Below are 13,976 nucleotides of genomic sequence, written 5' to 3' on the forward strand. Positions count from 1 at the left end.
AGGGAATTGGAGTGCAGAACTGGGCTCAGGGCTTCAGGGTCCAGAAGGGGCTGTGAGGTCGGGATGAGGGCTTGGTGTGCAGTAGGAGGCTTTGGCTTGGGATGGAGGGGTGTGGGAGTGGGCTCAGCAATGGTGCAAGGTGTAGGCTCTAGGCTATGCCAGAGGTTGGGATTTGGGCTCTGCAAAGGAATTAGGGTAGGAGAGTAGGTTCCAACTAGGGGCTTGGGCTGCAGCGAGTTGGCACTTACCTCAGGTGGGTCCCAGTTGGCAGCATAGGGAGGCTCCCTGTTTGCTCTGGCTCTTAATAGCTGGAACCGGCTAGCGTGTCTGGTTCCCAGGCAGAAGGGTAACCAAGAGCCTCTGTGCAGTGCACGCTGCCTGTGCACCCTCCCTTACCGCTCCTATCAGCTTGTGGGAGGTGTAGGGCAAGTGCTATGGGCAGTGTGCAGCGCTGTCCCGATCACAGAGGCGGCAGGGCCCTATGCTGGGAGCTTGCCTAAGTTCCACTGTGCTGCCGACTGGTGTAATGGAGAAGCCTGCTCAGCCGCGCTGACTAGAGCACCCAGGAGCTCTTATTCACTGGGCGTTCCTCCTGGAAACCAGAAACCTGCAGCCCTAACCCAGCTCCGGCACGCGCGCTGCTAGGGGAGACGCAACTTGCTGTGCAGCGACCGACACACTATACACCGGCGCGGGCCAGGCAGGACGCTGGCCACAAGCGAGCAATGGGGATGCAGCAGCTCGTGCCCGCAGGAGGGACTCGCGCGCCACGCGGCGTGAGACCTTGGGGAGGCGGGGCCGGGGTAGAGGGCGCAGGCGCAGCCTGAGGGAGGTCGCCGACTCTCCGCGCGAGCGCTCAGCCACTTGCTTTGGCGGGCCTTGGCCAGCTTCCAAGATGGCGGCGGTCCAGCCTCTGCCCGGGTCAATAGCTAGCTTGGTCCCCATGGAAACCGGGGCGCGCGGAACTCTCGTGCTACCAGACCATTTGCTTGCTCTTATTTTTCTCACGAGACTTCACACCCCCCCCCCGTTGCTTAGGCAACGGAACACACAGCGAGAAGTTTGTCCCTTTTGAACCGCCGTCAGCCAGGCTGGACTCTACAGGTGAGTGAGGGGAGCTGCTGGGGCTGGCCGCTGCTACCATGGCAACCACGCCAGCCCGGAGGGCTCCCGCCTGTGGGGCGGGGAAGCAGGGACCGGAACCCGAGCACGGGGATGGGGCAGCCGGCGGGTGCTTGAAGCCGGGCGCGGAACCCAGGAGTCCTGGCTCTCCCCGCCCCCTCCCTCGGTCCCTTGTGCGCGTAGCAGCCCCCCCCCCCAGCTGACACGAGGAACCGCCTCGCTGCGCCCCCTCCTTACCCGCAGCCACGGGTCTGCCCCGGGGGGGATGATCGGGGGCCGCGCCAGGCCCGCGGGCGTGACCGGGCTGCGCTGTGCGGCCCCTGGCGCCAGCCGCTAAGGCGCTTAGCCGCGGGGCGGAACCAGGCGGCTTGTCGCCGGCGGGGCGCTGGGGCGAGAGCGACCAGACGGCGGAGGATCAGCAATCGGAGATCCCCGCCGCTCCCTGCGGGGTGGGACGCCTGGGGTCTCTGCTTGGCTTTGCATTGCACCTCACGGGCTGGGCAAGCCACTCTCAGCGCTCCGTGCCTGCTTCCCCAGAGGTAACATGGAGTTGGTAGTACTCGTCTGCTTCAGCCTAGGGGGATAATTGGTCTTAAGTTAATACATCTCTCCTACAGTGCAACAGCTTGAGAGGAAGGTGTTACAAACATAGGGTGGCTTGTGATTTTGTGTAACCGGTGTGATTTTTCTTACTAGGAGCAAGGGAAAAAATGATTGAAGCAGATTGGGAACGTTCTTAAAACTAGCTGAAGCATTCCAGACTTTATTGCTGCTGTCTATTAGTGAGGCAAATAACTTACCGAAAGGTTAGTCTCATGAACTGAATGCAACATTATGCTAATGATTGCTCTCTCCTCTGTTCCATTGTGCCTGAATATCAGTAGCGTTGTTTGTTTTGTGTACTTCGTGTGCAATGTGACAGTTTAGGTTGTGCTTAGAACTTTGTAATGTTATGAATTTCTTACTGTTTTGTGCATTTCAAAATATTGATTTTTATTTTTATTTCTTGTTTGTGTTATGCTGTTAAGTGCTGTACAAACATATAACAAAGACAGCCAGTGCTTTGAAAACCTTGCCATTAAGCCCTGTATATACACGAAGCCTTGCCAATATGTCTATATTGGCAAGAAGAATACTCTATACTGGCCAAAGGATACTTTTGCTAGCATAGCTGTCATTTAAAAAATCACACTGTAACAAGCAAAACTAAGCTGGAAAAACTTTTCAGTATAAGGCCCGGCCTAAGTAAAGGGTTTTTATAACTTAATGAGGTTGTTTGTGTGTGGATTTTTTGTGTTTTTAAATGAATATTATCTATCTAAATAAAAACAGTTCTAGGTACTCTGGTTTTTTTTTTTTTTTTTAAAAAGGTTGAGAAACACTGCAATAAAGCACCCTTTTTTTAAATATACACATACCCCCCATTACCTACTACAGTTTTTAAACTCACATAATTTTTTTTCTACCATTGCAACACATTTATTTAAACAACTTAATCATATCCAGGTGGATGATGAAACTTTTGGGTGTAAAAAGTGTAAAAATAATAAAACGCTGTAAAACTTAAAACAGAAATTCAGTTTTCTCCATATTTCAGTTGTACCTAAGGGTACTCGTACGACTGGTTGAGAAACACTGTTCTTTTGCGCCGATTGAGGATTCCAATATAATGGAGATGGGAAAGCCTCACTAGGCAATCCAGTTCACCTCACTGCAAGGGCCAGGGGCTAGCTAACCACTCTTGACAATATGTTTCAGGGGGTAGCTGAGTGAGTCTGTACGGGGTAAAGTTAAAAAATGACAAATAGTCTGGTAGCACTTTAAAGACTAACAAAACATGTAGATGGTGAGCTTTAATGGGCACAGCCCACTTCTTAAATCCGCCTAGAGTAGGCATGGACAAATATGCGTCCATGGGCTGGTTCCAGTCTGCCAGAGAGAGCTCCTGGTGCACCCCCACTGCTATATCTACCTACATGGTGGTGATATTCCTATATTTAAAGTGGGGATACAGGCCTGTAAGCAGGGGTGTGCGTGAATGCACCCTCCCCATGGTCCTCCAAGTAAGCATTAGGCTGAGGTGTCATGTTGCCCCAGCCTCCATGCTCAGGCCAGCGGAGGGAAGACTGGGGCTGATTTCCTCCCTTCCCCCAGGAGTGGAGTGGAGCTGGGCTGTAGGGGCAGAGCAGCCACCAGCCTCTCCCATGGCTCGCACTCCACATCCACAGAAATTCCTGTGCATGGGCCTGAAATAGATAAATACTTTTTAAACGTTATTCACTCAAAAATGAAGAATGAATATTGAACTCCAGACTTACAACTTTAAGAAAGCTGCGCCAATATACCACGATAGCATGTGAAAGGACTATTATAGCTATGTAGAATTTTATGAGAAGAATAAACATCAGCAAAATAAATAACTTTAAATGTATTCTGTTGACGAGTCAGTAACTTAAGAAATGATTGAAAGACTTTTGCCGGACAGCAGCAAGGGATGTAAAATCTCATTTAACTAGTTAATTTTTATGTTTGACTTGTTAATCACTTAAATGGGGGCAGAAGGAGGGGTTGTTCCAACCTAGATCCCCCACTTACCTTGGCCAAGCTGGAGAGCTCTCCCAATCCTGCCATGTGCAGAAACTGCTCAGGCCCCTCTGAGCTGGGGCAGCACCTTCCCTAGGGTGGGTGAGAGGCTGTACAGTCCTTCCGGTACCCAGTTATCTATTCACATTCCTACCACAGTGCCCTCTCCTGGGCACATATAAACAGAGCAGCTTTTCCTGATGTGTCATTGACAGGACAGATTTCCAACAATGTGATCAGCAGGTTACTACCCCCCTATTCCTCCTAACTTGCAACTGTTCAGTGACAGTGAAATATCAGATCTTACTGTTTTGTTGGATAGGAACCACCTCCATTTATATATTTCAATGGGAAACAATACCTGTAAAATAATTGCATGTATGCCAGCCAAAGGGTAGCTATAACTGTAGCAGCAAGGGTACCATCTGCCTACCAATTATCAATGCTACTACTATGAAGAAGCTATATTGAGCCCTGATCACATGAACTATTGTCACTTCTAGCTGAAATGGGTCACCGTAGTGTACATCTAATATTTTGTCTCCCGACAATTGAGTTCTTCATAGATAATGTCTTTGGGAAATATTTGGTCCCAGGCCTAAATTCCTATCAGAAGCAAGCATTAGAAAGGAGAAACAAGCATTAGGAAGGAGGTTGCATTCCTAATGAAATAGAGACATCATGAAAATCCATCAAGAGCCATCAGTCTCCAAATCGAATTGTGCTGCTTCAGTATAAAGATTAGGATAGTCGCTGTTTTTCCCTTAGCAAACTCATAGTCAAACTTTGTGTTCTGAAGAAAGATCAGAAGTTCTTTCAGCATGGGAGGGGGAAATAACTATATTGCTTTCCCATATAAATTATTTGGACCACATTCCTGTGTTGTATAATTTCAGGCTTAAAACTTCTATCGGAATATTGCCAAAATATTCTGTTCCAAATAAATGAAAGACAGATAGTGAATAAGGCCAAAGAAGAAGCAGCTTATTTCAGTCAGCATGATAGAAACCTAAATTCCTTTTCATGATAACAGACAAAAATTATGTTATTAGAATTGTGAGAAATAAGTTTTGCTCTAGCACCTAAAGCACTGTTCTAACTAGCACTGTATTTCAGCACAGATACTGTTGTATTTTTATGCTTTAAGGCTGATTTAATCATTACCCAGACTTCTTGAAAGATATGTTGGCTACTCTTTAAAGATGTTAACCAAATGCCTATAATTTCACCTTATGTGCTATATGGTTTAAACTGAGACTTCACTAGTTTGTTACTAGCCTGCAGCTTGTTATTACAGTTTAAGCTGCTTTAAAGGCTTAATTTCTTAAACCTCTACTCTGCCTGCTTTTCTTTCTATTTCCCTTTCATGCCTATGTCTGTGAGAGCGAGAAAATGACAGGTAACTTCTGTTTCACCCTCCTACGTCAAAACCTACCGTTCATGATATTTTGTGTGCAGAGAAAATAATTTTCTATATTCTGCATTTCATTTCAGCTATAGTGTACTCTGAAACTGTTTGGTCTGCCCTACACATATCTTGCTTGAAAATGTTCCTAACTCTCAGGATTAGTTCTAAAGTGTATGGAAAACCTACCAATTACTGACTTTCCTTCATTTTGAGAGAAACCTCCGACTGTGAATGAAATTGCTTTTTCTAACTTAATCTCTGTGAGCAAATTTAATTTTAGTAATTCTTTTGCATCTTAAATATCCACCACTCACGTTAGACTGTTTCTTCTATTTTGTATTGAAATATCTTGTGAAACATATAGTAGTAATTATGCATATAGTTATACAGTACTAAACATTAGTATTGAGCTTACAGTCGTTACATCATTTGAAGTTACAGGCTGAGCCTCTCTAGTACAGCACTTTCTGGTCCAGCAACATTCATGATCCAGCATGATTTTAGTTAGCTGGATGTCCACTTATCATGGGTGTGGCCAAGTTTCCTGCAGTCCCATAGGCTGTGTCTACATTGGCATGATTTTGCACAAAAGTGGCTGCTTTTGCGCAAAATCTTGCCACCTGTCTACACTGGCTGCGAGTACTTGTGCAAGAACACTGACGTTCTAATGTATAAAATCAGTGCTTCTTGCGCAAATACTCTGACGCTCCCGCTCAGGGATAAGCCCTCTTGCGCAACTATTCTTGCACAAGAGGCCAGTGTAGACAGGCAACATCAATTTCTTGCACAAGAAAGCCCAATGTTTAAAATGGCCATCAGAGCTTTCTTGTGCAAGAGAGCGTCTACACTGGCACGGATGCTCTTGCGCAAAGGCACATCTTTTGCGCAAAGGCATATGCCAGTGTAGACGCTCTCTTACTCAAATACTCTAACTCAAAAACTCTTGCATTAAAGAGTATTTGCACAAAATCTTGCCAATGTAGACGTAGCCATAAAGTTTGTTTATACCTCAATATTCTCTGCTGCCATTTAGTTCTAATTTACCCCTAAATGTCTTCTAAGAGCCCAGTGTGGCTAAAGAATAGGGACTAGTTGTCCTGGGTTCTCTTCCTACCTCTGCCAATAACTTTCTTTAGGAAAGATCATAGATGAATCAACTTGCTTCTCAGTGCCTCAGATCTGCTTTTTATAGGCTGGAATGAAACTATCTTTCTTACCTAGGGTTTGAAAGGCTAAATCCATTCATGATTCTCAATCTCATTTAGATCCTTTCTTGTAAGGTATTATAGAAATATGTAGGTGGTTGTATTGTCCATCATTTTACCTATGTACCACAGGTATCAACAGTGTATTTTTTTTTGTGTCAGTAAAAGTATTATTGAAAACATTTTTTTCCTCTTGTAGCATTGCTGTAACAGAGCCAAAATGGATGACAAGAAAGACACTAATGACTTAAAAGAGGCTGGTGACTCAACAGAAAGTGCAGAATATGAGGATGATTTTGAAAAGGATCTTGAGTGGCTAATTAATGAAGAAAAAGAAGACAATTTTGGGGAAACAGAGGTATTTGATTAGGTCAATGCTAATGATTATACTGTACATTTGAGATCTTACCAACTTGAACTACACATCAATTGAGTTTGAATTCAAATATGTATCTAATTGTAAACGTGTTGCTATTTAATTAGGAAAAGGATATTTGTGATTCTAATAAAAAGCGATGCAGTGTCCAGTGGCTTTTCAGTATTCCCTATAGGCACAAAGAGAATGTGCTTGGATCAAATGTACTTTCATTTCCAAGGTGGTATCTTGAAGCATTTGTGCAAGTCTCGTGATTTTTTTTTTTATGTTGCGTCTGTCACTTTGCTACTCAAGCTTTGGTTCATTCCAAATTACGTGAAGATGGAAATATAGAGAGATGCAGTAAGAGAGGAGCTAGTGCCAAAATAGAAGCTGGTTATGAAATTCAGTATTTCATAGCCTGGATATGTTTGATACTGTTCGCCTACCACTCCGGCTATTCTGTTCGTCCTTTTGCCATGTTTCTGGCCTCTGTTGGGAGGAGGGACTGAAAGAGCCTCCCTAATGCGATTGTGACAACAGAAACAAGAGCCACATATTCCTATTTAAGTGTAAGACCATATGGGATAGAACACCAAGTTCTACTACGGCTGGGCTTTTGGGAGACCACGACTCTTTCACATCATCACCTCTGGAGGCATGGCCATCAGTTCTACTGGAAAGCTGCACTCATAAGAGGAAGGCCTGTTCCTGTAGCTTGCATTTTAGCAGTGTGATTATTTTCTATATATTGCACCTTTCTATCTGTAATGATGGCTATTTTGTATTTAGTTCAATGCAGACTCTATAATAAATGGGGGAGACAACTCACTGTGTTCTCTCATATAGTGATTTTACTTTTGTTCTTGTTTTAACCAAACAGATCAGACTGAGAGTAAATGATTGCTCTTTGTGTATGAAAAACATGTTTGTGTTGCCCTCCTCTTGGCCCTTTGTAAGATAGCTATGTTTACAATCATCCCCTGTAAACGGTGTGACCACGAAACCCTGCATCCACTGCCCATATCAAATGGCTGGGAGCACAACTAGCAGCTGTGGATGTGGCTGGTGTAATGGCACAAATTGTCTTCTGGCCCAATTTGCTACTTTTGTTTAATGGAACAAAAAGGAAGCAGTATTTATGACTGCTTTCTATAAATACATTGGATGGATAAATACCAGAGAAGAAGAGTTATTTAAGTTAAGCACCAGTGATAGCACAAGAACAAATGGCTATGAACTGGCCATTAAGAAGTTTAGGCATAACATTAGACAGTTTTCTAACCATGAGAGGAGTGGAACTGCCTTCCAAGGATAATAGTGAGGGCAAAAAACCTAACTTTTATCTAGACTGAACTTGATACGTTTATGGAGGGGCTGATATGACAAAACTGCCTACAATGGTATGTAACCAATCTGTGACTGCCAGCAGCCAATATCTCCAAAGACTGGTGATGGAAAACTATTGGGTAGAGGGCTCATAATTACAACAGAGCAGGGGTGGAGAACCTTTTTGGAGCAGGGGCCACTGACTCACAGAAAAATCAATCGGGGCCACACACAAGTGGCCCCTAGCTGAGAAGGAGAAAGACACTCTCCACGTTCCTTTTACACACCAGAGCCTAGTAGATTTTGTGTGCTACAAACCTGTGGTGGTGTGGGCAGAGGGCTATATTTGGGGTGGGAAAACTTATCCCTCAAGTCAGCTGGGCAGAGATCCTCAGAGTTTTTCACCTTTCACTGCATGATGGGGCTTGGGTCACTTGCAGACTTCAGCTAGTGTAAATGGTGGATTCTCTTAAGTTGAAACCTTAATCATGTTTTGAGGACTTTAGAAACTCTTGAGTTTATTGGTCGTTTACAGGACTAGGTGTGGTCTGCAATATTCAGGATTCCAAACTAGCTGATCATGATGGTCCCTTGTGGTCTTAAAGCCTAAGTAATATGCTCTACAGGGCATATTCAGTTGTTTGCTGTGGGAGCCTAAACAGTACATTTCCTGAGTTCTGTGGTTTTAAAATCCCAATCTTAATGATGCGCTATGTATGTATAAACTACTCTAAGTTAACTTCTCTAACAAGTTAAAAAACTATTTCTTATACAACTTTAAAGGAAGAACTTTGTTTTTATAATCCTTATCAGAATGAAGACGATATTGAAACAAAAACTGATAGCAACTTGGAAGACAATGAGGAAAAAAAAGAATGTGTAGATGCTGATCTAGAGGAGAGTCTATCAAATGGAGAAAAACTTGTATCCATACCCAACTTAAAACCATTGGATCATACATCTGATACGGACAGTGAAAGCTCTGTCCAGGAATCCAAGCTGGAAAACCGTCAGGACCTGGATGACGAAGATGATGAAGAAATAAAGCGCTATATTTTGGAAAAGATTGAAGAAGCTAACAAGCTGCTGCAGAACCAGGAGCCTCTTAATGAGAACAGAGAAAGGAAACTAAAATTCAAAGATAAATTGGTAGATTTGGAAGTTCCTCCACTAGAAGATACAGAAACTTATAAAAATGATCCTGAAAGTGAAGAGGATGTTTCAAGTAGGCTGTCTCAACTGCATATTTCTAATGAGCCAGGCCTGCAAAGTATGACTTTTTCACTTAATGGTGGCAAAGATGAGGAACAAAAGGATGGCAAGATCCTAGTAGAGAAAGATGGGAAATTTGAACTCTTGAGTTTACGTGATATTGAAAGCCATGGCTTTTTTCCTCCAATAAGTGTTTCTTTCACTGACATTGAAACTCAGTCTATTTCTCCTAAATTTTCCCATTCCATAATTTTTGGCACTCCCAGTCTAACAAAGGAAGAGCCTCTAGTGCAGCCAGGGGTAAATTCTTGCTTTCCCATTGGAGAAGAGTTTATCTGTTTCCCTAAGCCTCCCTCTAACCCTAAGTATCGCCCAACCTCAGCCATCAACACTGCAAGAAGTATGGGAATGGGAAGAACTCCCCGCCGAGTGCAGTCTGCAATTGCGCCTTGGAGAAACTCCACCTACAGTCTTTCACCCAGACAAAAAGAGTTGCAAAAACAGATGCAAAAAAGGAAAGAGAAACTAAGGAAAGAGGTGAGAGTACAAAGGAAATAACCAGAACATAGTGATTACCAGACCCTCTGTTTCTCAAACTTAATGGGAAATAGTGCTTCTCAAAGCCATTCATTTGATCATTTATTCCATTTCCTCAGTTGGAATAATAATAATAATTTGAACTTATAAACCAAATCCACAAAAACATTCTCTTTCATTAAAAACTGTTAAGGAAATGCTCATGGATGGAAAGCAAGGAAATGTCTGTTTAATGTGGTAAAACCTTATAAAATGTGGTAGTAGTGTTCCTGGAAAACCATGTGCTATATAAAAACCTGGCAGAGGTGCAGCTAAATGGCTCCATGTACTGCCCTGTCCCTCCCTGAGTGCTGACTTAGGGAGTGGTGCCCGTGGGTGGAGGCAGTGTGCAGAGCCGCCTGAGCATGCCTCTGCCAACAACAGCAAGCACAGGATACTGCTTGCCGGGAGCTGCCTGATGTGTCCATCCCCTCCCTTTCCCCAGCTGTATGCAGCACCCTGAGTCCCTTCCCATGTTCCGATCCCTTGCCCTGAGCACCCTCTCACACCCAAACTCCCTTCTGTGAGCACACTATAGAAAAATAGTGTGCAACCTAAAAATGGCCCCTAAAGGAAAGCCATACTATGTCAAAAACACACTGTATAAATCTGCATTACATAAGGGTTTACTGTATATTCATAAATATGGCTCCCCCATCACATTCACCTCTTTCACTGATGGATTCTTCCTATTTGTGAGTCCCATACTCCTCCAACATAGACAGTAACTTTGTGTGGGTGAGTGTTGCCCTCCAGCAACTTCAAAGCTTTTCCTTGTAGGAATTATCTTGTTTTTGTATGGAAGTGTTAAAGGGAAAAAAACCTCAAGAACCCAACTGTCCAGGCTATTACGTAGAACAGCAATTTAAAACAAGACTTGGGGCTTGTCTGCACTTGAAACACTGAAGTGACACTGCTGCAGGAGTGCTTTTTTGAAGATACTACCTACACTGATAGGAGAGCTTCTCCTATTGTTCTTGTTAATGCATCTCACTGAGAAGTGGTAGCTAATTCTCTGGTAGACCTAGTGCTAGCTTAGCTGGTGGTTAGATCAGTTTAACTGCATCTTTTGGGGGTGTGGATTTTTCACATCCCTGAGTAACGTAATTCTGTTGATCTAATTTCATCATGTAGACCAGGCCTATTTTAGAAGGCTAGACCAGTGAGTTTCTGAAATATTAAATGTATAGCAACGACTTTAAAAATGTGCAACAATTGTCAGTTTTTCAAGACAAGTGCTAAAAGATTCAGGGAAAAATATATTTGGACTTCAAAGGAGGTGCATATTGATCTGCGTGAATTTTAAATTTTATGGGTGCATAGCTTTAGTGCCGAAGAAGAACAGAATTTCATGAGACAGCATTTCTGAATAGTGTGACTTATTGGAAGGCTTGGCATTGATCAAAGTATCTTCAAATATTCACAAACCTGACACACACTATTTCCCACTTTTTTACAAAAAGCATTTCACCATGTTTGCTTCAGAGATGTTATGCTATCAGTGCCTGCATAACTAAATGACATTCTCCTCACCTCCAGTGCATGGTCATGCTCTAGAACTCTTTGATAGGCCAGTGCCTGCAGTCACTAATCATTTTGATTTTGTTAGGGCCTGTTTAGTCAGGAGAAGTCTTGTAAACAGTTTTTAAACCAGGTCAGTTAAACTTATTTTAAACTACTTGGAGCTGTGAGGTAGGTCTGGTTTAAGGTGCAGTGATTTGAGAAAAAACAGAAAGGTAGCCATGTTAGTCTGATCTTGGTAAAACAAAAAAAAAAAGCAGTCATATAGGTCTTTAAAGACTAACAAGATGGTTTATTAGGTGATGAGCTTTCGTGGGGCAGACCCACTTCAGATCATCATGTGCTACATGACTGCTTTTTTTTTTATTTGAGAAAGGCATAAAAAACTTTTGGATTAAAATTAAAGCCTCCAAATATAATCTTAATCACAAAGGTGCTCAATGGCAGTTTCCTCCTCAATATAGTATTGACTTGATGTGTCTATTGATTATTCCCATTTCCCTCAATATGTTTGAGGTCAAGGCAGATAAATAATTCAGGTAACGTGTATTGGTTTGTTTGCTCCTTTGCATGTCTCAGACTAACACCTTTCTTGTGAGATATTATTCAGTCCTTAATTTCACACAAGGAAGAAGCACAGAAAAGACAACAGGAAGAGGAAAAGAAGAGAGAGAATGACATGGTCTTTAGAGCTTGGTTGCAGAAGAAGAAAGAACAAGTACAAGAAGAGAAGCGAATTCAGCGTGCAAAGGAACTAGAAGGCTCAAATAGTAGAGTAAGTTAAGACTTCTCCATCCCATACATGTTAAGGATGCCCTGGGTACTCAGAAAATTGAAATTTACACCCATTTTGTCAGTTCATCATAAAAAATGAACATAGCAAGGAATAGTCCATTTTTACTATACAAGAACTGCACATATATTGGGAATTTTCCAATTTTAACAGGATGAACTTGCATCACACAAGAAGCTGTGTTCATGTGACCTTTATGATCCTAGGATAACTTGAGAGAGGTTACTATTTGGCATCTTAGTAGGATGATGATTTGGCTGTGCCCTACTGTGAATCACAATCAGGAATTAATGTTCTTTTTCAAGTGATGTCCCCAGGAATGCTCCATTGTAGGTGTCAGATCCGTCCTGGTGCCACAGATCAGAAACTTTTAACAGCCGTAGTCAGCCGGACTGAGCATACATGGTCAGCATCTCGCAATGTTCGTGCCCTTTGCCAGTTCCTGTCAACTGCCCTCGGTTGCAGACGGAGCTCTCTCTCTTTCTCTCCAACTTCATCTAGTCAGAGAAATAAATATAGTAATTAGTTAGTTGTTGTTAGTATTACTCAGTTTATAGTTAATAGTTACAGTTTATAGTTAATAGTTCAAAAAAAACCAAAAAAAAATTCTTTGTTCCACTGGCCTTTAGGCCACTGACAAAAAACCAACAACTTTCCCTCCCCCCAAACCAAAAAAAACCCCACCTTTGAACAGATGATGCTGGGTTCTCCGGGCTTTAAAAATTGTGACGTTTGTTGCGAGCCCGGAGACAGATGGGCCATTGCTGGCATCAGATGGCCATTCATCATGAGCCTTGCCCAAACAGCAGATGCATGTGCCTCAGAAATGCGCCTATTGCTCAAAGTTAACAGTGAGAGCCCGGCAAGATAGGGAAATGCGCTTTCAGATTATCTTGTTTGATAAGGCGCTTTAGCCATTGGACTCGTCATCCGTGGCTATACCAGACTGTGCTGCTACACAGAAACGGAGAGTGTCCTCTCCAGGGGTGGCTCCAGCAAAAAAGATGCTGGCTTCCCGGTACATTCTCTGCCACTAGTCCTGCTGAGCAGAGTGAGCACGGGTAGCCTGGAATGTCCGGTACCGCTTCTTTGCATGCAAGGGTGGTTCCAGGCACAAGACCTAAAAAGACGGCAGCTTCGGTGCCAACTGAGCAAGCACCGACGGAACCAAGATCAACATTGGCACCACTGGCCTCATTGTCTAAGGCAGAGGTGCTCAACCTTTTTTCATTCGCAACCCCCAGAGCTAGGAAAAGTTTTGTTGAGCAAAGCAAAAAAACACACACACAAAAAAAAAAGCCCCGCCAGGAACATTTTATTACGGCCCCTTTATTTTAAAGCACTGGTCTGCTTCTCTGCCACGTCCCTCCGCCGCGTGTCTGTTGGGCACTGAGCCGGCAAAACAAAATGCCAGCTGGCTTGGATTACAGCACGGAGACCCCCCAGGAAGACGGCAGTGACCCTCTTGGGGGTCACGACCCACGGGTTGCGTACCGCTGGTCTAAAGCACTGACACCAGTATCGACGCTGACTTCAGCGGCACCATCATCACCGGCTGTTATGGAACCTGTGCTGCAATCCAATCCGGCACCTGAAAGGCCTGATGCTTTCTTGGAACAAACGTCAGAGTCAGACCCCCATTTCTGTCTTCCTGACATTCTTTCCGGCACCTTCTCCACCGGCACCATCCCCATACCTTGTGGCACCGCGGAGAGATTCTTGATACCACGTCAGGCACCTTTCTCTCTCTACACCCCCCTCATTGAGAGGCTCTGGAATCTTTCTTCACTCACCTGCACTGTCACCACATGCAGCATACTAGGAGAGCATACGAGTGCTTTTTCTTCTAGGCATTACTTACCTGGACAATCG

General features: G+C 43.7%; 2 protein-coding genes across 5 annotated transcripts in view; one reads left to right on the forward strand and one right to left on the reverse strand.

Moving 5' to 3' along the window:
• Positions 1-13,976, forward strand: part of CCDC181 (coiled-coil domain containing 181) — a 24,222-nt gene continuing 10,246 nt past the window's right edge. Inside the window, exons 1-5 of one of the 3 annotated variants that reach the window (XM_075906982.1) lie at positions 1-1,104; positions 1,819-1,928; positions 6,518-6,676; positions 8,816-9,751; positions 11,940-12,086. In XM_075906982.1, the coding sequence (XP_075763097.1) occupies positions 6,539-6,676; positions 8,816-9,751; positions 11,940-12,086 (1,221 nt within the window). In that variant the 5' untranslated portion in view covers positions 1-1,104; positions 1,819-1,928; positions 6,518-6,538. The other 2 variants (XM_006112213.4, XM_075906995.1) reach the window with 2 other exon arrangements.
• The window catches only part of BLZF1 (basic leucine zipper nuclear factor 1), a 25,882-nt gene continuing 24,187 nt past the window's right edge, over positions 12,282-13,976 (reverse strand). For both annotated transcript variants that reach the window (XM_075907024.1, XM_075907031.1), the window contains exon 9: positions 12,282-12,601. The gene's annotated coding sequence lies outside the window, so the exon portion shown is untranslated. The remainder of the gene's footprint in view (positions 12,602-13,976) is intronic.

Source organism: Pelodiscus sinensis, chromosome 1 (genome assembly GCF_049634645.1).
Source record: "Pelodiscus sinensis isolate JC-2024 chromosome 1, ASM4963464v1, whole genome shotgun sequence".
Taxonomy (NCBI): domain Eukaryota; kingdom Metazoa; phylum Chordata; order Testudines; family Trionychidae; genus Pelodiscus; species Pelodiscus sinensis.